This window comes from Glycine max, chromosome 17 (assembly GCF_000004515.6).
Source record: "Glycine max cultivar Williams 82 chromosome 17, Glycine_max_v4.0, whole genome shotgun sequence".
NCBI lineage: Eukaryota > Viridiplantae > Streptophyta > Magnoliopsida > Fabales > Fabaceae > Glycine > Glycine max.
In genome coordinates this window covers 10,450,118-10,476,327 of record NC_038253.2, presented here as the reverse complement: position 1 = coordinate 10,476,327, position 26,210 = coordinate 10,450,118, and the positions used below count along the sequence as shown (strand labels likewise).

At 33.7% G+C, this 26,210-nt stretch overlaps 3 protein-coding genes, 1 non-coding gene and 1 pseudogene across 6 annotated transcripts; 3 read left to right on the top strand and 2 right to left on the bottom strand.

Annotated features, from left to right (window-relative positions):
- The first annotated feature begins 1,319 nt into the window (after window positions 1-1,319).
- Window positions 1,320-5,589, top strand: IQD59 (protein IQ-DOMAIN 59). Its single transcript, XM_003550827.4, has 4 exons — window positions 1,320-1,885; window positions 3,831-4,022; window positions 4,549-4,626; window positions 4,721-5,589. The coding sequence occupies exons 1-4, from the start codon at window positions 1,526-1,528 to the stop codon at window positions 5,432-5,434; spliced, it is 1,344 nt and encodes a 447-aa protein (XP_003550875.1). The 5' UTR covers window positions 1,320-1,525; the 3' UTR covers window positions 5,435-5,589.
- Window positions 5,590-6,824: 1,235 nt separating this feature from the next.
- On the top strand, window positions 6,825-6,898 carry TRNAV-AAC (transfer RNA valine (anticodon AAC)). Its single transcript has one exon. It is a non-coding gene; the product is annotated as a tRNA-Val (tRNA).
- A 2,574-nt stretch (window positions 6,899-9,472) lies between these two features.
- Window positions 9,473-12,635, bottom strand: LOC100775926 (replication factor C subunit 2). The gene is made up of 7 exons (XM_003549809.5): window positions 12,375-12,635; window positions 12,180-12,289; window positions 11,993-12,094; window positions 11,509-11,704; window positions 10,065-10,193; window positions 9,793-9,987; window positions 9,473-9,726 (listed from the first exon to the last, which is right to left on the bottom strand). Exons 1-7 carry the CDS (start codon window positions 12,528-12,530, stop codon window positions 9,616-9,618), a joined length of 999 nt encoding a protein of 332 aa, XP_003549857.1. The 5' UTR covers window positions 12,531-12,635; the 3' UTR covers window positions 9,473-9,615.
- Window positions 12,636-15,288: 2,653 nt separating this feature from the next.
- Window positions 15,289-20,571, top strand: LOC100776124 (E3 ubiquitin-protein ligase At1g12760). 3 transcript variants are annotated; one of them, XM_041011190.1, is made up of 5 exons: window positions 15,289-15,368; window positions 15,474-16,072; window positions 17,016-17,424; window positions 19,118-19,282; window positions 19,675-20,571. In XM_041011190.1, the coding sequence occupies exons 2-5, from the start codon at window positions 15,525-15,527 to the stop codon at window positions 19,846-19,848; spliced, it is 1,296 nt and encodes a 431-aa protein (XP_040867124.1). In that variant the 5' UTR covers window positions 15,289-15,368; window positions 15,474-15,524; the 3' UTR covers window positions 19,849-20,571. The 3 variants fall into 3 exon arrangements, with proteins under 3 accessions (XP_040867124.1, XP_040867123.1, XP_003550874.1); XM_003550826.4 differs by lacking the exon at window positions 15,289-15,368 and having other exon boundaries at window positions 15,381-16,072; window positions 17,016-17,135; window positions 17,292-17,424; XM_041011189.1 differs by lacking the exon at window positions 15,289-15,368 and having other exon boundaries at window positions 15,377-16,072.
- Window positions 20,572-21,234: 663 nt separating this feature from the next.
- On the bottom strand, window positions 21,235-24,302 carry LOC100820479 (uncharacterized; annotated as a pseudogene).
- Window positions 24,303-26,210: the final 1,908 nt, after the last annotated feature.

Here is a 26,210-nt window from a genome sequence, read left to right as displayed (position 1 = left end):
TATCACTTAATTGGTTTAACCTAATATCAATTATTTGCCTGACTTAGTTCTATGAATGCGTTTCTTTAAAATAATAGTTACATGACTATCAATTTATAAAATTATACAATAACAACCACTAGAGTTATGGATATTGCGTATTAAAGACACTTGTTACAATGCAAGTTTATTTTTTCTGAACAAACATGGCAAGGTGATGATTAAGAATTGTCTAACACACTATTTACTCTATAAATATCTCGTAATAGTCTTCAATAGGTACATAGTTCTTAATAATATATTTACGTAATACATCTCATTTAATATAAACCAAATTGAAATCTTGAGAGAGATCCATTGGAGTAGTTCACTCAAAATAATCCTCATTTTTTTGGTCTACTGTAAAACTAATATTAGTTTTAAAGTAGAATAAAAATCCCTTAGTAGTTAAAATATTCCTAATTTTAGAGTTAGGTTCATCTATAATTGTTGTCATTTTTTTTCATAGAAATAAGTTAAGTTAGGTACTAAAATACATGATACACTGTCTGTATTTTTTTAATTAAGTGATTCACAACTTAAATCATTATTAATCATTGAATATGAAATAAATTATGTTAAAAAGAGAATATCAATCACTTTGTATGCTTAAGATTTTTGACAAAGATTAATTATTACTTTTGGTAGGAACTACTTTATTTTAATATCATAAAAAAATATAGCATATGAATTAATGTATGGCATAGTTATGAGTAATAATCCCGCAAATAAAGAATCAAACAACCATAAAACATAATTTTCAAAAGGAAGAAGTTAAAGTCAAAAGAATCATCATCAAATTTAGAATGAGAGGAGAAATAAGAAAAAGAAATAGTAAGGGGCATGAAAAAAAAAGAAGATTATTTCAAGTTGTTTACACTTTTCAATGCTGCTTTAAGGGGAATAAAGCATGCTCTAATTAACTTCAATACAACACAGCTTAAGCAGTCATACTTAACTTTAAAATAAAATAAAATTATTTCATCCATTTTATTTTAAAAACACTGTTTTCATAAAAACTAATTTACTTAAAGGTTAAAAAAATGTGTTTTGACTCAAGCTCTCATCTTAAGTAGAGATACTAAAAAAAATTGGAACAAGTAATACTTTGATAAACCTGGATTGAAAATTCAATTAACAGTTTTGAATAATAAAGTTGTTCTAAATATAGGATTATCCTAGTATTATAATATAATATAATTAAGACATGAGATTGCCCCTAAGCCTGGAATGATTGTTAAAAGAGGGTAAAAGTTCGTTTGGCTTGACGTCACGTCACAAAGGGTCACAGTTTCCTCCTTTTACTAAAAAAAAAAAGAAGACCCATTCCTCTTTCACTTCTCACTTCCACGCTCTCTTCCCTCTCCTTCTTCTTCAACTTCCACGTTCTTTTTCTTTCTCTGTCCCTCATTACCGTTGATATTTATTCACACATAAATATTACTTTTTTTTTTCTCTCTCTCAAAACCCAAAACTATTCCCTTGTGAGAACTGAGGAGACATAATAATGGGTAAGGCGTCGAAGTGGTTTCGCGGGCTTCTTGGTCTCAAAAAAACAGAGTATGCCACCTCACCCGCCAAGCCTCCCAAAGAGAAACGCCGGTGGAGCTTCGTTAAATCATCATACACAGAAAAAGACAACACCACTGCCGCCACGTGTCCACCACTAAGAAACAACAACAACCACGCAATGGCAGTAGCAGCAGCCACCGCTGCGGTGGCCGAAGCGGCGGTGGCTGCCGCCGAAGCAGCCGCCGTCGTGGTGAGACTAACTAGTAACAGCGGCAGGTGCGCCGACGGCGGACCCACCCGGATTCGCCAACATTGGGCTGCTGTTAAGATTCAAGCCGCTTTTCGTGGCTGTTTGGTTCGTATCCTTCGCTATTATTTTTTTTCCGATAAATGTTAATCGTAAGTTTGTTAGTTTTTGTTAGTAGAAAGATTGAAATCGCAATCTTTTCTTTCTTTCTTAATCACCCAACCAAAGTTATAACTTTTATTCCGTGTACTTTACTATTGTTGATCTCACCGTTTTACCAATATTTTTTTTTTGTTATTATTTAGTTTCTCTGCTATGTTCTCACAATTCTGTTTTTAGTTTTCTGGTTTTGTTGTTATTGAGCTGATTCCTTCCTAGTTCTATTCGCTGTGTCACTGAGCTGTTCTGTTTTGTCCCTATGCTCCAAACTAGTTACTTGGAAATTTTTAACTGCAAAAATGTGTCATCTGTCATTTCTATTTTTTTTCTTTACAGTACCCGCATTAAAGGGAACAGAATCGGTCTTCAGGAGTAGACTTCACTTTTAATTGATATATATGGAAATTATTATAAAATAAAAACTTAAATCCCGTTTGAAGTCCCAAATCGTCTACCTCAATACTTGGAGTGTAAGTTTATATATCTGGTAGAGTGCAAGCTTATATATCTGTTAGGTAATTTCACTTAATGCTAAATGATTTTAAGTTGAAATCTAACATGATATAAGAATCTATAATCCATCTTAGTTCTTGTCTATTTTAGAGGGAGTGTTAGGAAGTCTCACATTGCTTGTTTCAGTTCTTGGGGTGCCAGGTTATATGTCTGTTAAACAACTTTATTAGCCAATTGGTTTTAAGTTGAAATCTAACAATATTTGCCTAATATTATGATTATTTACAAGTTAAAAATCTACTAAAGTTGTTGGTCAAAGTAGAACTGGACACCGTCTCCTTAAATTTTTCCAGAGATTAGTTAACAGTAAAATCTGATGATACTATGTACAAATGCCATGTGAAAAAAAATGACATAATTTTTTAGGGGTGAAATTTTTTATGGATCTAGGGTGATGTACTGCGATGCTGGTAGTGGTACCATGTTGTGTACAAGGACAAAACTGTGGTGGATTGCATGGGTAGGTGGTTATTACATTAGTTCAATGTTTGGTTTCCCACTAGCGGCCAAATTGTATGTGAGGCGGTGTTCGACATGGTTCAATGCTTCTGCCCTGGCCCATACAAGATATTATGTCTTTTTGGCCTTTTGGTTTTGTAGGGGACAGATACGAGTCTGAAGGGGGATTTGCTTCTTCAGACTGAGGAGACGAAATATGTTTGATTTTGATGTTGCCTTTAGATGTGTTTGTATTGTATGATTCTTCCAAGACAAATAAAAACTATGGGGTTTTTCCATCTGCAAGCTCTGGGGTCCAACGTGGACCCTGTCCCTGCCTCTTGTTTGGCCATCTTAATCGTAATGAGTAATAGAAGTTTTTGTTTTGTGTATATAAACATAAAATAGAGTTAAAAATAGAAAAATAAATATTTATATTAAAAGTATGAAAGTAATTTAATATTTTTTTATGTAACTTAAAATATTTAATAAAGTGTATTTTAATTCTCTTATACTAATGCTCTAGAATTTCGGTTTAGTTCAAATACTGCATATGTTCTATTTTTGTGGCTGCTGGTACTGTATTTTTGTCTTTTGAGAATTTTTAATAAGGAATGATTAATATTATCCGGTAAAACATTAGAATTTAAAAAGTTATTCTGATTTTATGAGTGCTTTAGTACTAGTTATTCAATTTGGTCCTTGGTAATTTTCATGACTATTATATTGGTAATCTTCAATTTTGAGTTCTTACACGAATGATCTTCAATTATGTCATTGGACTGTGTTACCATTCCCATATTGTAATGAGACACCCGGTTGGAACTTAGAATCAATTTCCCTTTATTTGTTTTACAAGGTTCTATTCTGGCAGTGTGTGCAGTCTTCATCTGATATTAACTCTGCTCAATGCTCATTGTCTTTTTCATATCGAAACTGTTAGGCAAGGAGAGCACTGCGAGCATTAAAGGGATTGGTGAAGTTGCAAGCATTGGTGAGAGGCCACATTGAGAGAAAACGGACGGCAGAGTGGCTGAAAAGATTGCAAGCACTCTTACATGCACAGACCCAAGTTTCTGCAGGGTTGACCCTGCATGCCTCACCTTCGAGTTCAAAGTTATCAAGCCACCTCCAAGTAAGTATTAGTAAAATATGCTACTTCTGTTGGCCTTCCTATCATTTTTATTTTATTGTAGAATGAAAAACATTGTTTTTGTTGTGTTTGAAATATATAAACTTGACTATCAACAAGTCACTGGTTCGAGTCTGGATTCGATTTCTTTAAGTAAGGTCTTGGGGTTGAGTCCTGGGGATAGAAAAAAACGTGATTGGGAAGAAATAATCCTATTAAAGGTGACCAGTCAATTTTTTTGATGTAGATTAGTCATCAATGGTAACCAAAAAATATGTAAATTTGACTTTGTCAATCAAAGTTGATGTTCCAGTACATAAGTTGATATGGGTAATCAAGACTAAAAGCAATTTGGTTTGCACCTCTTGAAGTTAACTCATTCTCGTGTTAACCAATATATCAAATGGTTGAACATCTTTTAAATTCGTCAATTAATGTTGCGTATATATTACTCTTGATATGATTATACTATTGTACACCAAAAAAGATATGAATGATCGTACAGTTCTTCGAATGACACCATTTGCAGGGTCCAGAAACACCCGAAAAATTTGAAAGCCCCATTAGATCTAAGAGCATGAAACATGAGCACTCACCTATACTCAAGGTACTTTCTTGCCATAAGTTACCCAACGATGGTGAATTTGTGCATTATCGAATTCAAGTTGTCTATATTCATGGAAGCATTTATGTCATTGTAGAGAAATGGCTCCAAATCCTGTGCCCTGATCAATGGCTATCAAGAGATATGTGGGAGTAGATCAGAGAGTCAAGGGAATGAACAATTATGGAACTCAGGAAGATCAATGAATAGAGCACACGGCTCCAATGATGAAAGAAATGGCAAGGTTCTTGAAGTTGATTCTGGAAAACCGCACTTCACACTAAAGCGTCGAAACCTCTCTTACTCCACAGGCTCTGATCTTTATAGTAAGAGTTTGAACAGCACAAAGGAATCAACATCTCTTCAATCTGCTCAAAGTCCATGTTGTGAGGTTCAGTCTCACAGTTACAGCTCGCAAAAAGTGAACAATGAGGTTGAGGAGAGTCCATTCTGCACTGCTGACAATAGTCCACAATACTTATCTGCCTCTTCTAAAGATGATGGCTTCAAAAGAAGCCCTTTTACTCCTACTAGAAGTGATGGCTCTAGAAGCTACATTCGCGGTTACCCTGATTATCCTAGTTACATGGCATGCACTGAATCTTCAAAGGCAAAGGCCAGATCTCTGAGTGCACCAAAACAAAGGCCTCAAAGTGAGAGGTCTGGTTCATCGGATAGATACTCACTCAATGGATTTGATATGTCAAGATTGGCCACTCAAAGGGCAATGCAAGCAAGCTTCACCAACAAAGCATATCCAGGTTCTGGTCGTTTGGACAAGCTTGGTATGCCTGTGGGGTACAGATTCTGATTGAGTTATGTTTATGGTAAGAGGGTTATTTTGTATCTTTTATTTTTCATAGTCTTAAAGTCTTAATATCTGATCTTGCTAACCAACCGGCTGTACTTTGAGCTTCCATTGCGATTTTGTGTCAGCATTAGAAATCTACAACCAAATTAAGTGCATACTGCTAAGTCTCAACTTTCAAGTCATTTTATTACTTGGATAAACTGTGTAAAAGAATTATTATCTTTGCCTTTCAAAAGTTTAAGACTTGTGGCTGTCAGTTACATTGAACGCTTTATTTATAATATCTTACCTATCTTTTCAATCAATTGTGTTAAACCTTTTTTTAGTTTCCATGCTTTGTACACGATAGTGATTTCTTTTACTGTAAGATGGACATAACACTTGGCCTGTGAACATAAATAGCACGAGAATCAGAACAAAATTTCCTTCGCCTGTGTGCATCGAATACTTCAATTCTGCAACATATAATAAAAATAAGGTCTTATGAAAAAAGTATTGGATTATTTTGCAAGTTAAAGTATGGTCGTAATGGTCCCAAGATAGGTTTAATTAATTTGTACTACAAATATAAATTTTTATCCTTAAAATAAATCAAATAATTTAACAAGTTAGGACAGAAAATATCAATCCTTAAACTAAAATAGAATCGAATACACCCAAATTAACTATATTTGAATTGACAGAGATTTGTATACAATTAAAACAAAATATGTAAATATAATTAAAATATTTTTCTATATCATTTTATTCTAAAATATACTCTACTCAAAAGTATTATGAAATGTTTGGATTTGGGGTTGAGGGTAAACTAATTCTTAATAAGTATGTTAAGATTTTGATTGGATGATATAAAACATAATATTGAAGTAGACTTTCATTTTATCTAAAAAAAAAAAAAAAACTTGACTTTCATTTTAATCTTCGAATGATTTTAGAAACATCAATTTGGATATTTTGAAAAAATCATTATATGAATTCAGTTTGCGATAACAATTTCTTACAATAAAACAGTTTAAATATTAATTAAGGAAACTAAAGAAAATTAGAAAGAATAAATAAGAAGTTTAGTAAATTACTCTTAATATTATATTGAATAATATAATTTTTTAAGAGCTCAGAAAATTTATTGAAAGACTCGAGAATTCTATTTCAAATTCGTATAAAAAAATTCTGAAAAACATACAAGTAAATGGCGTCGCCAGGATTCCAACCGGACACCTTCAGTATTAAAACTTAAAAATTATATAAATTTCCTGAGAGCTTAGCAGACTATATTAATAATTTATCATTAATTTTAATTAAATATATCTCTAATTTAGACTTTAGTTTCCACAAATAATATTTAAGAAAAAAGTTATTTATAATGCCTGTGAAAAGTGAGAAACAACAAGGTGTCGTGGTGTAGTTGGTTATCACGTCAGTCTAACACACTGAAGGTCTCCGGTTCGAGTCCGGGCGACGCCATTTGCTTTTGTATTTTCATTTTTTTAAAACGAATTTGCAACTTTTACGTTGAAAATCATCAACCTATAGACTGTATTACGTACTTCTAAGTAAACCAATGTAATAAAAAAATGTCTATAGACGTTTCTGTCTCAGTGTATGATGTATAAATGAAACTTGCCAATGAGACCTGCCATGTGAATGTGATATATCATTTTCTGAGTATGAATGTATGATACTCAGGACGCATTTGATTGTGTCTACTACTAAATAAAATTTTAGATGTGTTATAAAATATCATTGAATAAATACTGGACAAGTTATTTGGATATTATACCCATCAAGGTACCATTGCAACTCTATGAAGTTGATGGTAAATTGATATCCCAGAGAAGGTAGAGGCAGGTGTCAGCAAATTGATATCCCACCAAATGCAAATGATGCAGCTAAAACCAGGTAACTCTATTAATCTTTTCTTTTGGTGTGTTCTCAATTCTTTGAGAAAAATGTAAATTATATTAAACCCAAAATGATACAACAATAAACGGAGCATACCTCGCAACTAGAGAAAAGCAAAAACCTTCCTAATACAAGAAGGCCTAGATCAAGATGCTAAAACAAATGCAACAAGTACGCTTGTCTATACATAAGAAATTTAATCTTGCTAATAACCTCTATTACAGAAAATTGATAATCTTCAAAAATCAGTTGGTGTGTTCTCAATTCTAACTTGGTAAAAAGAGGCTCTCTCAGCGGTTAACACACACTTACGTTCCTCTCTTACACTTTTTTAAAACTCAACAAACTCACTCTATATAATAGTGGAATGTGACTTTCAAGTGTTAATTATATTTCACTGTTCTGGAGGATACGTTCACTTCAATACTATTGGAAAACTCCATCTCTTTCTTATGTGAGGCTCTCCAAAGTCACAAATAAATTTAAAGAACATCACAATTCATTATTGGAATCACAATTTTTAAAGTTTGAAAATTTCCATTGTCTTTCTAAACGCTTTGCTGTCAAGGTTACCAAAAGTCAACTCGTTATCTCCTACTAAAACTTCTCCATTGGTTTCTAAATTCTAATTAGTATTGCGTGATAAAGAAACGGTACTAACTGCAAGAATTTTTTATAAATGCCCAACCCAATCTGAGTGATAAAGAAACGGTACCAACCGCAAGAGTTTTTTTTTTTTTTTTCTAAATGACCAACTCCTAAAGCACGAGATGCTGGTTCTAATTTCTTGAAAATGAAAGTATTATATTAAAATTTGGACCATAGTTATTATTCCCTTACTGCTTTCACTTATAATGTGTGTTTTTTTATCGTTGAATTTCTAAGTCAAATGGATAGTGGAACATCTAGTTTTGTACATCCAGCATATGAATTTTTTTAAATGACCAGAAATCAATTTAGTTTGAATAAGTTATTGATGGCAAGATCATTCACCATTAAGAGAAAAATTCACTTCATTTGTAGCTAGTAACGATGTTAATATGTTATGTCTTTTACTTTTATAACTTAGGAATCACTTAATGATTTGAGTAAATTAATTGTGGCTGTAATCATTTGAGTAAGTAAAATCCCTATCATTGCAATTGGTTCTTGCTACTGAAGATTGCACCCGTGTAACAAACAATCACGGTCTCAATGGTTATTAGTTAGTCACCCTCATTTTCTTTTAATTTTTGTTTTCAAGTTACATGTGATGTTGTCTTTTTTACTTTGCTGTTAAGGTCCTGATGTTAGTACTAGTTAATATCATGTCAAATTTGTATTTGTTAGTTCATGAGCTTTATTAATGATTTAAATCGTGGATTGGATAGTTTTGCCTTTTTGAAACGGTTGTATTTACTCTTTTTTTCTACTTTAAAATTTTGATATGTGAAAATGTTTAAAATTAGAAAATATTATATTTATACCCTTGGATCTTGTCAAAGTTTGTAGACAGTTAATAAATTTGGATGCAAGGGAATCTCCATCAATTGATTTTCTGTTCACTGTAATTTTGTATTTTGTTTTGCTTTACGTTTTTTTTTAAATTCAATTTGTGTTAGGATAGTGCTTCTTGAAGCTTCTGCAAGAAATACTCAATAGGTGGCGCAAACTTTTATTAGTAGTTGGCACTCGGCAGTAGTTATCTTAATTCTTAAGGCAAATTGTGGTGCCAAACGTACAACAAATTAGCTTCATATACCATATACGTGGTGCATTTATCTCAAGGCATGCTGCTTCATTTGACTAAACGAAGTGTGTTTTTTTCATGGGGAAACAACTTGTGTGTCGCTGTGTGGGCGTAGCTTACTTCATAAGACCAAGAAAAAAGAAGGGATGATCTGACACCACAATTAACATAAAGTCTTGGATCAATCTAACAGTAGAGATTTTGGCTGACTGCAGCAAACCCTGTTCCGTCTTTTTCTCCTCTCATTTTCAAAATTAACTAACCATCACATTCAAACATGCAGACAAACCTTTCTATATAGCTCAGTAACTCGAATATCCTGAGAAGTGATGCTTGATTCGTCATAGATTTGAACATTGAGATCATAACTAAATAATATACAGATAAAACATTTTCAAAAGTGAGAGTTACTGATCCAAGCTAAACACAACATATTTATAGAAGCCGAAGCATTGATGTATCAGTTAGAATCTGGCCATAAATAAAGCTACATCAGTAGGACATTTGAAAAGTTAAATATAATGGCATCTCAGTTGCACTCAGGACCAGCTCATACAGCTTTAGCTGTCTCACGAACAAGAGAAAGCTTAGCTAATAGACCACACAACTGAAGATAAGAACCAACTCCATCACAAATTCTCATATGAGCAAACCCAGTTTCCTGCAATTTGAAAACTCAGTCAGATACTTTATGTGTGTGTGTGTAAGCCAACAGATAATTAACTACCTTCATGAATTCCAATTTCAGGTACTCAGCCATATCATAATTTTTTATTATACGAAAAAGTGTCGTGATGATATCTGTGGGGGAATATCCCAAGTCATACAGTTGCTTGAGGCCTGAACAAGCTTCATCAAAATTCCCTTCAATCACATTACACACCATATTCTTCACATGCAATGGATGTGGCTGGTCACAAACCTGAAACCAATCATAGATTAAAAAAAAAAATGGTAAACTGTGAAAAACACAAATCACAAATCATAGTTGATTCTAACCTTGAAAACATTTGCTTGGTTAACAAATTGGAACCCACTGTATGTTGCTTGCAAGTTATTCAACGCCTGTCTCATATCACCGTCAGCAGTGAAGATGATGGCTTCAAGTCCTTCAGGAACATAGGGAACCTTTAACAAGAACAAAATTCAGTTATACATTTCCTCAATATTATTGAAGCCAAATAAATGGCAATCAGCATTATCAAATAGCAGCTATTCCTGACCATTTCACCTTGCCAATGACAATAATCTTTGAAAATAATTCTATGATAAAGAACCCAAAATTAAGGGAGCCTCGTATATTAATTAGGCCACCTTTTAAAAAACTAAAATGAGAAACTAAGAATGCGTGCAAAACATTTTCCTCCTATAAATTATCTGCAAACCTTTTACTACTATATCACAGCAAAAACACAACCAAGGAAGCAAGTAACAATTATTTTAGAAGATCATGATTTTAGCTCAAAAGAAATAAATGGCACTGGCCAGATACTACCAAATAACCAAACACCTTGAACCCGTGAATTTACTTAAAAAGGATACTTATGCAAATGCCTATAAATAGACTATTATTGGGCTAGCTAGCTCGTGCGTGAAAAACAAACCAAACAGATTGCATCATCTAAAGTCTCTCAAAAGAGATCAAATAACCTGAAATCCCTCAAAGGTTTAAAAAAAAAAATCAAGTCTGTGGCCACGGGAAAATCAACATGTTAAAATGTCATATTCTACTTCAAGAATCTTCAAATCTATATATCGCATATCATCCAAAAACATGAAACAGGTCAAAGTCCAAGTAATGCATTTCTAAGGTCCTGTACATTACTAATTAGAAGAAAATTATTTTTTAATTAAAAAAAAAGTTCCAATACTATTGGAATACCCTTCTATTTAGTTGACAGGGTGCAGCAAAAAAATACAATAATCCTAATTAGTAAACCTTCCAAATTCTTTATTTAATTTTTTTCCCAACTAGGAAACAATAAACATTGTACAGCACAGGATGAAAATTTCCCAGAGAGAAAGGAATGCAAAACTATAGAGGAGAAAGACCAAACAGTATGGGTGAAAGTTAAAAAGGAGGATGCTTATAAAACAATAAGACAATATAGCATCAAATATGGAATTGGCACATGTCAAGAGAATAGATAAGAAGCCTAGGAAGCATATGGAAAAAAAATACAAAAGTTTTTTGTTCCAAATCAATAGCTTTCCCTTTTGATATCAAAGAATGAATTACAAAGAAAAATGAAAACACAGAGTAGTTATTGTAATATTAGTCTAAAGTTTTATGACAAACAGGTCAAGCAAATTCAACTGTGACATTTCCAATAAAAACATATAATCAAACACTACAAATGTTAGACTTATGCTCCTCTAACAAATAGGAATACCACAAACCTTGCCAAAAGACAGATGAAGGCAGAATAGAAATTTGAGGTACCTTCTCAGCTTGAACCACAACCATGAGGCGACCAAGTATCTCTTGATCAGACAATCGTGAAAATCGCACAATGGCGCATCTACTCTGAATGGGCTCAATAATCTTGGCTGAGGTATTGCAAGCAAGAGCAAATCGAGTGGTGTTTGAATATATCTCCATTGTCCTTCTCAATGCTTGTTGTGCCCCTGTGGTCATGCTGAATTTAAAAGAACAAAATTAAAAGCCAGAGAAAATAAGTTTATGCAATGTTATAGATGTAAAGTATCCATCAGCCTTGTCGATAACTAATTTTTGCAGAGAAACCTAGTTGACCATTTTTAGTGGAATATTCCGCCAACCACCTTTTTTCCATCCACAATACTTGAACCTAAGACATTGCTTAAGTGATCCAAGCTCAGTTTTACTCATACTGAGGTAATGTTGGTAAAAGAACATGCAACTAACGCTATTAATTGGATTAAATTAAATTACCCTGAAAACTCACCTATCAGCTTCATCCAGTATCACTATCTTGTGCCTCCCCGGGGTCAGCGTCACTTTCTTCTGAGCAAACATCTTAATCTTGTTCCTCACAACATCAATTCCTCTATAACCAAAAGCGAGAGGACAAATTAACAAAAAAAACTCGTCGCGAATGGAAAACTGGATCGAGAGAAATTATAAAAACGTACCTATCATCCGAGGCGTTTAGTTCGAGAACAGCTTCCTTGCAATTTGGTCCTCCGAGGAGCTCGTGCGCGAGGGCGAGTATGCTAGTGGTTTTTCCGGTTCCGGGAGGACCCTAAAAATGGGAGAATTAGAAACAAATAAATAAAAAATTGAGAAAGAGGAAGTTGTTAATTTAAGGGGTGAAGTGAGAGATGTACGGATAAAATGAGATTGGGCATGTTGCCGTCGCGAGCGATGACTTGGAGCCTGGAGACGGCGTCCTCGTTGCCGACAATGTCGGCGACCTTGCTGGGACGGTACTTCTCTACCCATGGCACGTCGTAGGCGTTGCTTGATGATGACGATGACGTCATGATTCCGGCGACGATGAACAAAGGGTTTTTCAGGTTTCAGAAAAAACCTGAAAAACCCTATGTGTCAAACTTGGAGGGAATTTGTACCAGTTTTTGGAGGGAAAAACCCTTGCCTGGGTTGTCACCATTTTTTTTTCTTCTGACTTTATTTAATTTGATAATTAATTTAAATAAATACTTTTTTCTTCTTAAAATGAATCATTAAGCAAAGTTAATTAGCATGTGAAATACTTATATTATCTTTTCATTGATTAAAAAAAGTAAAAAACAATGCAAAAACTAAAAAGTATACCGGTTGTACATGTACTAAAATATAAATGGTTAATACTTTTTTTCTCTAGAAAATAAAGTAATTGGACAAATAAATAAATAAATCATAGCAATAAATGTAATAATTGAATCAATTTTTGTTTGAATAATACACTAGATGAATTTTGAGATTATTACTAATTATAGGTTTTAGAAAAAAAACTCTTTAAAGACAAAACAATGTCAATATTATTAGTACAATTCAATCTAATTGGTTAATCTGAAAATTAGATTTGTGATCAATCTAATTACTTTTTTATATCAAAAGTGCATTTGACTCATGTAATTTGGTTTAAAATCATATCAAACCAAATATTAATCATTGTTACTTAAATTAATTTATATAATTTATTGACTCACAAGTTCGATTAATGATCCATTAATCAAACACCTTAATCTAGTCAATAATTGATCTTTCTGGTATAACTCTATCCCTATGCATATGGCTTATGACTTAAAGGACTATGAACCCTTCTAAATCTATGTTAAATACCTAGCTCATAACTCAACCCAATGTCCTTATGTTTAAGGCTTTGGACTAGAGAGGTTGTGGACCTTTTTATTTTAGGTTGAGCATTTTATTATAACCCACCCCAAAGTCACTATCCTTATGGCTTGACACTCGAAAGGTTGTGGATCTTCTTGGATGTAGGCCAAGTATCTTGGCCATGACTCAACCTATGATCCCACACATGAGCTACTATTCAAACAAGAGTCACTGGGTCCTTTTTAGGCGAGTTATTTGGTGTGCTTGCAGGGATGACAAAAATATCAACACCTGTGGATATTCACGCGACTAAAGCTCATAACAAATATAAGTTAGATTGTTAAATGTGTACCCGAAATAAATTAAACATATATTTTTACTACATATTTTTAATGGGGTAAAGGTGACTATTAATATATTCGTGCCCACGAGTACCTATTATTGTTATTATAAAACTACTTAAGTATCTTTAGATATATAATATTGCACATAATTTACCCTAATTTTTTTTATAGGTTTCCCATTTTATAGTACATAAATATGTGTGCATTTAAACTGTTAATTTAAGATTTAAATATTGCAACAAGTAAATAGGGAAATATTACTTATTGTTAAGTTATTTTTAACATATTATTGATTAACCATAGTTTTCATGTCTTTTTTTGTCTTTAAAAATTTATTTATTTTCTTAAAGTTGTACCAAAATATTTGAGAATCACGATTAGGGTGTTTTTAAAATGTATTTTTTTAAACAATTTTTTTTAAAAAATATTCATCAATGTTCATTGATATTTATAGATATTAATAAAATTCACAAGCAATTGCTTAAAGAATATTAGCACAAGTATGGGGTGGACATAGGGTAGATTTTAATTCAACGGGGGTGGGTAATGAAAAAGTATTAGTTTTACGTGCCTCACCTCATTATCATTCTTACTTGCACGTCAGATTGAGAAATTACTGAGCTATCTACAAAAATAAGGACTTCAATTTTAATCCCTCCATCTTGGTTGAATTCTATGATACTCAATTTCTATCAATTCCAGTTAGGGTAATCTATCCAATTAATAAAACCTAAAAGCCAAAACCATGTAAACACAATAATTATTTTAATCAGAACTAGGCCTTGGAATTTGTCTTTTAAAGTGACTCTTGGGTTGGAACAATGACATTTATATTTTTATGATTCGTTTGAAAGTGAGAGAATACTATGAAAATAAAATAGATAATAATGCAACTTTTTCTAATGATTGAAGAGAAAATAAAATAGACTTATCAAACCTTTTCTCCCTCCCTAAATCCACTATCAATTACATTATAACCCAATATTCTCGATAAAAAAATATGGATTAAATTACTCATGTGGTCCTATGACTTTATTTTAGGTTATAATTTGATATTTTATTCATTAAAAAGTTATAAAATGATCTTTGAATTAATATTGATTTTTCTTTAGTTTTGAAAAAAATTTAAATTTTTATTTAATTGATTTAAAATATAAAACTTGTCCCATTAAATTTACTTACATATTAAATCCAATTAATATTTCCATAAAAAATGGACATAGATGAAAGTCATATGAAAAAAATATGTTAGTCAAGTAACTAAAAAACTAAAAAATATTTCAAAATCAATCGAAAAATCACTGATGACTCACTTTTTACATGATTTTCAATAAAGATGTTATAAAATAAATTATAGGGTATGTTATCATCATTAAAGGAAGTAGCCAAACATAAACACATGTGACTGTGTGATACGTGATGTCTAATGTGAACGAACTTTAAACAAAGGAAAACTCGAGAATATCATCTTTATTTTAAATAAATAATAAATGCCACGCCGACATATGCGACTTCGGAAGTTTCAAGAAATTCCCCGGTAAAAACGAAAATATATGAAATGAAAACGCAACGTACTACTCTTCAGTCTTCCCTTTGGTTTTAGCGGGATAAAAACAATGCGCGTTCAACCAAAACAAAACGACACCGTGGCGAGACCTCGACAATAAACACCTAAAAAAAAAAAGCAAACATTACTATGTCATCATCTTAATTTCCGATTTCTGAAAAAACATATTTTATTTTTCCATTTTCACCCTGGTCGAATCGTCGATTTCAATTCCCTGTTTTTTTTTTTTTTCTCAGTGTCAGAACAGAACTAGATTCAGATTCGGATGTCCTGAAGCGCCCTCACACATGGCCACGACGACAACAAGGTCCCCGAACCGTTCCTCCGAGGATGCCGCCGCCGATCCCACGCCGTTCCTCGCCACTTCCTCCGACGAATCCACCTCCGGCCGCCTCCTCCTCCGCCGCCCCAGCCTCCGCGAGGCCGCGCGCTTCCTGCGCCAGGCCAGCGGCCGCCGCCTCATGCGTGAGCCGTCCATGGTGGTGCGGGAGGCGGCGGCGGAGCAACTCGAGGAGAGGCAGAGCGATTGGGCCTATTCCAAGCCCGTCGTCGTCTTGGACATTCTCTGGAACTGCGCCTTCGTCGCCGCCGCCGCCACCGTCTTGGTTCTCAGCCGCAACGAGAATCCCAACATGCCTCTCAGGCTGTGGATTGTAGGCTACGCTCTGCAGTCCGTTCTCCACGTCGCGTGCGTCTGCGTCGAGTACCGGCGCCGCCTGCGCCACCGCGAACACTCCAACGCGGCCGCCGTCTCGGGTGACGGCAGCGGGGATTTGAGTTCGCCTTCGATGGACGGCTCTGGACACTACGTGTCGTTCGACGACGATGGGATAAGGTTAATTTCTGAAGCATAAACGACGCTGCGTTTTCACTTTGAATTTTAATTGATTTTTTTACGATGGCGCTGGACTATAACGATTCAGTTTGCTTTATGTGGTTTGAGTGAATTTAAGAAACCTGCATGCTGATGTAATTAAAACATAGAAGTTAGAAGTCCGTTGAACTACTATAGTGATTAACGTGGCTTTTTTAACTGTATTTTTGGAATGTGCATGTGAAATTGTTGGGTAGTGCTTTGATTGCTACTAAGGGAGAAAGAAGTAGCTGTGTTAATTGAAAACTCTAGCAAACCTTCATTTCATGTTTCAGAGAACCCACATGGGAAATTTAGGTTTTTCAGTTGTTTAGTTAAAAAAAAAAATTGTCTGTTCAAAACATGTCGAAGACTCAAAGGCTTTGATTTTCAATTTTTTTAAATCCTCTTGGTTCTTCTGATCTCTCAAATCTCTTTCGAATTGCTTTGAGTGACTGAGAGTGATGTTGTAACTTAACTTTGATTGTAGGAAGAGATGATATATGATCTCTCATCTGATAATTGGCCGAATTATCAGATACTAGAGTTAGTTTTATTCAATCTCTCCAAGCAAGGGTGTGAATTTGTAGGTTTATGTACTGATAGATTTAATAACACCTGATTTTTGAACCACAATATGATGACTAAGTTTAGTAATGTAAATACTGGATGATCTGGGGAAAATGCTCTATTGCTATTGCCCTGATTTAATTTCTAAAATGGTTATATATGGTGTCGTTTGTTACAGTCTTTTTTGTCCATGCGTTTGTTTTAGCTCTTCAATATAATCAAAAGCTAAGGGTTGAAACAATAATACAATATGTCCAATATATATTAGCTTGGGAATTAGTAACATCAATTATTGATTCATTCATCATTTTTTGTTTTATGTTATGAGTTTTTATATTGTTTTCTTGCTAAGCAGTATGGCAAAGCATTTGGAATCAGCCAACACAATGTTTTCGTTTATTTGGTGGGTTGTTGGATTCTATTGGGTATCAGCTGATAGTGAAGCTTTGGTCCAAGATTCTCCTCTGCTTTACTGGTTTGTTCTCTCTCTTTCTCTTGCTCTCAATCTGACACACGTGTGCATGTGCAACTTGTTCATATATCTTTTACTATATTTATTTGTAATTTATTTTCTTTTTGGGAAACCTACAATTATGTTGATTACCTTTAACAAATTCTACTTGCCTTGCAGGTTATGTATAGCCTTCCTGGGTTTTGATGTTTTCTTTGTCGTTTTCTGTATTGCACTAGCATGCATCATTGGTATTGCTGTTTGCTGTTGTCTTCCATGTATCATTGCACTCCTGTATGCAGTTGCAGACCAGGTACATCATGGTGTCATTACTAACTAGTTCTTGTTTGAGTTGGTATGGATGTATGAATCTAGTGGCTCAAGTGTTTATTTCCTTAAAGTTGACTCTACTTACACTATGTTCGGCAAAACTAGCTGAAAAACTCGTAGCTGAAAGTTGAAAAATTAGCTCATTAAATTATAAGAATTCAGTAAAACTAGCTGTTGAAGTAGCTGAAAAGTATAAAATGACTGAAAAACAGTAAAACCATGATTTGTTTAAAAAAGGTAAGCAAAAAATTTGATAAATATATTAAGGATAAAAAGGGAAGAAAATATAAAAAATTAAAAGCTAGCGTTTTAAAAAATACTATTTGAAGTAGCGTTTTAAAAAACGTTAGAAGCTATTGAGAAACTACTAAAAAAAGTTAATTTACCCAACAACCAAATGAGTTTTTCAGCTAGTGAAAAGAGCTAGAAGTTTACTTGAAATGTATTGTCGAACATAGCCTTAGCAGCATTTGCTTAGTCTTAAAGGAAATTGTCAAAGTTTATGGCTCCAAATATTATGAGTTTTTGAATTTACTGAGGCTAAATGAAATGGAAGGATGAAATTAGAATTGCTATTTGGTATAAAGAGATTCATATGCTAGTTTCTAGGATCTTAATTTTACATTTTTATTGCTTGTTGTGGTGTGACTTTAATAGGATCTTTTAGAAAATAGATTCTTAGCAGAAATTATGAAAGGAATGATTGTGAAGGTTGAAGATTGTATATATTGTTTCTTGTATTAAGCCATCTATATGAATTGTTACAAAGGAAGTATTACATTTGTTATACTTTGTAAGGTGAATAATCAAAGCTAAGCTAAACCATAGTATCTTGAGCTTGATAATGCTCTTTTGACTTTCTGGGGGAGCTAGCACCTGTAGCAAACCAGAAGCACTGATTGTCTTAGTTGTGTCCCTTGCTTGACCTTCTAGATACTAATTTATGTTTCTTTTACTAACCTTTGCCTTCTACATATATATGATAAAAGGAAATGTTTTGCTATCATAAAGTACACTGGTTAACTATTGAAGGAATTTGACTAGTCCTGCTACATCGCTTATGAAAATGGTGTTGTTTCTTGGTTGCGAATTAATGTTTAATACATAAAGTTTGAGAAAAATTATGATGAACTCTGAAACTTGTTAAGCAAAAGCTAAAATGACTTTTGATGAGGTGTAATTAATTTTTGAGACATATGCATGTGTATGATATGAAATGTGGCTTGACCAACTATGATGAGTAAAAAGGTAACGTTCTTTAGGTTGCTTTATTGGGAGCACCTTGGAGAATGAAGACTGTTAATGAATGTGTCCCTTAGATTTTTTAGGGTTGCAGATGAGGTGAATTATAACATGATATGTTTATGATGAAATAGCATGTCCTATACTGTTTTGTTTTGACATAACTTGTTTTATCCTGAGAATTGTATGCTTCATTCAGGTTGACATTGTTGACCTTCTAGGATTTGTGAGGAGTAAAAATTTTCATATGATTTGCTTTCCTACAACTTGGTGCATTGTGAATGTATTATTGATTATTGAGTGTTTCTGTGAACACGATGACATTGTCTTGTAGCTTAAGATTATTTACTTATGAGATAATCATTGTAGTCTATTAATTGCACTGTTCCGTGCCTGAATGCCTTTATCTCATTTGTTGGGGATCTAAAAAGCAGGAAGGGGCATCAAAAGAAGACATTGAGCAGTTGTCAAAATTCAAGTTCCAAAGAACTGAAACTAATGAGAAACATGCTGGGAATACACAAGGAGCTGCTGGAGGAATAATGATTGAATGCGATGCTGATTCTCCCATTGAACATGTTCTTTCTGACGAGGATGCGGTATGTTGTACATTTTGCTATGTGTTGGCTTGGCCTTTTTCTCCCTTGTCCTGGTGTTCTTTTTGCTCTGTCTGTCGCTAGATATTATTACAAAGGGAAATCCATGTATTCTCCAAACATTGGCCTTGTTATAAGCCATAGCATAGAGCCGTGTTTTGAATGCATTCCCACACTGGATAATGCATTATGAATATATTTTGGTGTGATTGGCCTTCCATCTCCTTTTGTTTTTTGGCCTTTCTTCTCAATCAAATTTTACACCGGAAGGAATTTGATAAAATGGTGGAAGAAAATGATAGATAATTTTGATATGACAACTTGATTGTTTGAGAAAATTGATTGCTTCCTCTGTTGTTCTGCTAATCTGAAAATTTTGTGGGTTCAAACTATAGGAATGTTGCATCTGCCTTTCTGCTTATGATGATGGGGTTGAACTTAGAAAACTTCCTTGTAGCCACCATTTTCACTGTGCCTGTGTGGACAAATGGCTGCATATCAATGCTACTTGCCCCCTCTGCAAGTACAACATCTTGAAAAGTACCAGTCATGGTCAAGACGAAGTGTAGTCAGAAAAGCTCCTGGCAGCCATGTTGGGGAAATTGCATCTCTTGTGGTTCACAGTATAATAGGCACAACTTGTTAATATAATTCAATACAGGCGTTTATTGTAGTTGCTGCTGCTGCATACTCGTTTACGTCGTAGCGATAGTTGTTTTGATTATTCTTCGTTATGATGGCTTCTTAATGGTTATGTACATCTGCTCATTGTATACCGTAAATAATTATCTGGAGGCAAGTTGGTTGACATTTTTTTTATCTTTGTCATCATTATTGTTCTTTGAGGGTATACTGTCTTTTATAAATCCCCAGTATGTCTCGTTGTACAGTTTGAGTATGGTCAATTGAACCTGCCTCCTTGTTTGTCACCGTTAGCGAGTTTCTGAATTCAAATTGAGGCTGTCACCAATGTTGGTTATTTATGGATTTACCGCTAGCTTGATTGGTTGCTGATTCTAGAGCTGAAGAATGAGACCAAAATAGTCAGTGACTCAGTGGCTACCAGCTGAGTCCGAGGAAGAACTGGATGTTTATGGTCATTAAAAGTTGGCAGCTCCTGTTTTTGCTGAATCACATGACAGTTCAGAAGTTCGCATTATGATTTTGCGTTCATCTGGTATTGGTGGCATGATTGTAGTTTTATATATCTTCCAAATGTAGTTCATTCAACTTCAAGGCATAGATGTCTCTTGCACGAACTTTCTGGAAATAATTCAAAGGATTTAGGCTTATCATCAGTTTTTAATGTTACTAAGAACAATGATGCGTGATTATATTACATGTCTATTACGAGTCTCACAATAACTACATGTTTGGTTCAGTTTATTTTTGTTAGCTTGAGTGTTTTGAAAAAGTTATTTATTTTTATATATTTTAATGATATATTTTCTTTACTAAAGTCTCGTGATTTTTCATTCTCACATGTGAAAATTCTGTTGCATTATCTGTTGTTCTTCATCTCCATCTAGTATCCGTTTGAAGTTATAAAAGAGGGAACTTTTCTTAGTTCCGGCGTGTTACTGTCTGAGATTGTATGATGACCCGAGACTTTCCTGCGTTTTCCATAAAAAAAACTTTGGTGTAATGATGTTGTCAGAGCTATAGGTTTTATCGCCCGTCAAACCATCTTATCCCCTTCCCGAACTCAGGTAGTTGCATTTGCATCCCCATTTTTTAACGGTAATAGATCAGGTTCCAAACATGATTTTGTCCTTAACGAATTTCCAAAACACACTAGCATATGAATTGACTATTTGAGTAATTCCCTATAACTATAAGTTAATGAGTAAGAAATAAAAATTCTTTAAAACAGATTGACTGTGATGGAAAAATGGTTTGGCCACAAAAATCAAACATGGACGACAGTATCAACTAGTAAACATGAACCATCCAAATGATCGGGAATCTTGAATACGTACATTGATATTACAACTAAACCAGTAATAAGTGCTTTTCTCTTGAATTTGTTATAAGTTTTATTCATTCTACAAAGTATGCCAGGAAAGTTCACGGTTAAACTGAGAGTTCATGATACAAGTTTAGGTATTGCAGTTCAAATTTTGTCTGAAAATATTAAACAAGTACTCATTCTGACTCATCCATTGACCTGAGAAGAAGCAGTGGAGGTGTCAAAAGATTTCGTTCTCACTAAGAGGCAAGTGATTCTTGAAGGATTGGAGTGAGTGTTATCAAGACAACAGACTAAGAAGTCAGGCCTGTGAAGGCCAAGATACAGCCTGCCCTTTCCCAGCACCAATGCAGAAGCATCAAGCAGAACACGCCAGTAGTTCCTGTGAGCCTCTGAGACCCAATGCTTTAAGAGAACCAGGTATTCATCATCAGGCAACCCACAATGCTTCAAAACCTTGTTTTGGGCTTGGATTTCTGGTATTGAGATGAAACTTCCTGGAAAGGAGGACTTTTTGTTGAGAATATCAAGTAGTGTTGATGTCTCCAACTGAGTCCAATCCATTTCAGGGAGATTATTGCCAAATAAAGGTTCTCTTAAGGTCCCTCTTGGTGACTTCTTCCCATCATCTGATAGGGTTCTGAAGGCTCCTCATTGATAATAAAGCTAGACATGTCTATACCAGTCCCTTCCCCTTCAATTAGGCCGGCATATTCAGGGTACTTTGCCAAGACATACTGTTCAACATATTCCATTTCTTTCTATGTTATTGGACCTGACCTCTAATGTCAATATCGTGGATCATTGATATGGCTTCTGCTATGATCTGAGGAGGAATCACCACATTTGGTTTCTGTTTTGGTACCAATTAAGTCCATTGGTTAAGTTTCAATGAAACATAAAACATCATATGTCTGTACCAGAAACACGGAAACTGAAGAGAGTTTGCTAGTTACCTTTATAACCATACTGTTTGACTTGGTAAGTTGGTATTCTCTGCTATTAGTTTGTGTATATAGGTCCTAAAGGAACATTCCTAATGTCCTTGGCTTCATCTTCCACCATTTCCTGATATGTCACCTGATATGTGTATAGAATCATTCAAGCTTTGTCAGTTGAGATAAAACCTACAAGTAACAAGAAGCATAAAATGAATACTTAGCCTTGAATTTTGATCACTTTACCCCAGATCCTCCATGCTCCTCGCTGTTTGTTCCCATACCAATATTTGTCTTTAGTCTTCACCACTTCAACTTCTTCCCCTAGCAGAATTGGACCAACAAATACCCATAAACGGTCAGAATCCAATCTAATTAAAAACCTGCTTAAGGTAATGAATCATACTAATTAGAATGAGTGGGGGAAAAGATGAAGAAAATAAGCATATGGGCAAGGAGGACCTGGTCCAGCCAAACTTACTAAGATGACATTTCTTGTTGAAGATGTGAATCTAATGATCAAATATTAAACAAATTAAAAGAAGATGATTAAGCCAACAAGGACAATAGGAACCCACTAGGATAGTAGGAGATGATGAACTGGTGGCATCTTCTATTGCTACAAGCATGGTTTGCTAAGTATTCTCTTGAATTGTACTTTTGTACCTATTATTGATTTTCAGACTAGTCCTTGCTTTGTTTCCTAACTCCATCAACTGAGGTAAACGCTATGAGTGAGAGTTTTTAGGTGAGGCTTTTCAATGGCAACGGCATCACCATTTTTGTTTATTGGTTTTAGTACACTAACGTCACTCTTGAAATTTTATATTTTGGATGGAAAATGACCATTTGAGAAGAATGGGGCAATGTCAACAAAGCCATGGCCTCATCTCATGATTGATTCCAAGGAAACTGTGTGACTGAATCTTTTTGCTAAGTATTATATCAAAGTTACTGTTTTAATTTTCCACAATTACTGGGAAAGTTGGTTGGTTAACTACTTGAAAGAGACTGTTTAGTAATTTTCACTTTCAGTGACTGCTATACATTAGATGAAAACCCGGCAAAAAAACCTGAACGGAACTCACTGGGAAAGAAATGTGGTCTAAAACTCCGTGTATGATGAGATCAACATCAACAGAAAACTAATTCAGATTCCATAAATTAAATCCAACAGTAAAGAGTTGTCTAAAAAATTAGTCTTAAATGTGCCACTCTGGCTGCATGCTTGCTTGAATGAAAGAACCATTCATTAACTTGTAAGCAATACACAAAAAATCATATGAAAAAGTGTTGTTTTGGGCGATAAAACCACATTTTGGTAATAATCTATTCTCATATAGTAAATTAGTCTTAAATGTTAAAAGTGAAATAATTTCTAGCACACACTTTTATGATTCCTAGTCAAAATTTTTACTGGTAAATTTCTGTTTATATTTGTTTACGTCCGGGTCATGAAGACCTCAAAGCCGAGACTCTAGAGGTGTTACAAAACCCTAAAGTGCATGTCAACTTAAAGTGACAAAAGACAGTCACTCTTATTTATGAAATATGACCGAGCCCAAGGTCCAAGGCCTAATATTAGAGACCCAACAACCATTATTGTCAGTCTACTATTCTCCATCGACTGAAGTTGATTTTGGCTAGACAATCCACCAAACATCCAAAGCCTTTAGGCGCAAATGCTTAAGCCTAGCAAATAGATGTTTAAATAAAATTACAATTTGTCATTTTTTCTAAAACAATGTGTCTGAACACGAGTCATCTAAAAAAGAACTTGTATGCAAACATGTTATAAGATGTTTGACCACACATTATAATTAAAACACTCGTATTTCAAAATATCATTATGAGAAGTAACATATTGTTAGTGTTAATTCAACCTCCATTGGATAGATTGTGAATAGAAAATTAGACACATATTACCACTGCTCTTTTTGTATAAGAAACAAGAGACTTATTTATTATAAATAGGAATAAAGTTGGTATTATATAAAACTACAATGAGTACAATCAAATATAAATGATTTTAGACTCTTCACCAAAGGAAAGTCAACAGTGTTATGATGTATCAAGATGTGAATCTGAGATGTTATTTGGGTTCGATAGGTCCACATGTGAGACTAACCTTTGGCTTTGGTATCGCTAGGTGTATTCTTATACATATTCCCAAAAGAACATTCATTCATTTCTTTCTTCCCCGTCGACCACGACGCAAAAAATCCAGACCCGGAAAGAAGAAGGGCCGGTGGTGGGCATTTGGGTGAGGTGTAACCGACGCTTCTATAATAGAGGTGCATCATAATCAATTATATTGGAAGCAAACATTATTAAAATATTCCCGCTGTTTCTCACTTCATAATAGACCAATCACAATCTTTCTAACATATTAAGTCAGACAGAGGATTTGGCCGTCATTATTTAAATTTGTTTAAATTACTTTTATAACTAGATATTTAATTTGTTTTTTTATTTCAGTTATGAATTAGCCTAGTTAATAATTAATTTTTATAAGAATAACTCAGTTTTAATTTTTTATTTTACTGAAATCTTGTTATATTATTAGTTTCTATTTTATTTTTAATTTATTATTTATTATATTGTTACTTAAAATAATTCGATTCAGAATAAAATCATTCTACTTGTTTTTATAGTATTGTTTCTCTTCTTTTCTTATTTATAAAACTAACAATGATGCCAACTTCTATATTTAATAAAACTAAACAAACCGACGTAAACATAAAACAAATTAGTGAATGACTATGTGCAATTGCATAATTCAATGAATGGGAAATGTTGAGATTCCAGACTGGACTTTTTAGTTTTTTTTTTCTTCTTTTTCAAAACAAACTTACCAATATCTTTTTTAGGATATATAGGACTTAGAGGAGAATAATGAATTTTAAATAATCATTTATCTGTTCATTAACTGTAAGTAATTTAAAAAAAATAGGTCGAATTTTAATGATGAACTATTAATAAGAAATTTAAATAGTTTGCTGTCGGTTAGTAGGCTCAAACGTTGGTGTTGCACCCAAATATAATTTACAAAATGTCATAATTCTTGTTGGAGGATATACATTTTACAAAATCTTCGGGCCATCTTATATCAGTCTACAATGCTATAGTTTTCGGTCTGGGATTTTCCACGAAGCTTACGAAAAGGAGTATAAAAAGATTTTTCTTGACATCTTATTTTAGGAGTAACTATTTCGTTCTCATATTTTTTTATAGATCTAATAGTTAAAATTAACTGCATATTATAATTATTAGATCTTAAAAAAAAAAAATCAAGACAAAGAATAACTTTAAAAAAGATAATTTTAGAGCAAGTAAATTCTTCTTCTCTTTCTACCTATATTCTATGTGTATCACCTTAAATTTGAAGATTAACATGATTTCTCACATCATGGATTGATAACAACACACACTTCAACTACATGTTGCATTATATCATTGTATTAAGTATTTATTTCTAAACCCAACAAGTTGTTTTATGATACAATCGTTATTAGTTAAAATTATTTTAAAAAATATTAAATATAATGTGAAATTCACAAAATTATATCATTTTTAATAAATTTTACAATAAAAAAAACATTTGTTCAAGAGAATGTGTGTTCAAGAGAGTCTGCCAGAAAAACATATTCTTATCATTTCTCGTAACCTACTACGATCGTATTAAGTATTTGTCTGAAGAGAGTTTGGTTGAAACAAGTTTGTCACTTCATTGACTAGTTGAACCAGTTGAAACAAGATATCTTTCATTTGATATGAACCCGTTTTCCCATGGAGAACCTCGCTGGTTGAGCATTCAGTTTGCAAGTGAAAAATCTAACATCAAAAAGGGGAAATGTATAATAATAATCAATCATTGCTCAACATCACAAATCTCAAATCATAACATATGAAAGGACAAAGACTCTGGAGTCATATGAGCTGAAATTTAAAAGAGACCCACCAACAACCCGTTGGCCATCTTAAAGCTTACTCAAGATCACCAAACAAGCATCCAAATAGAAAA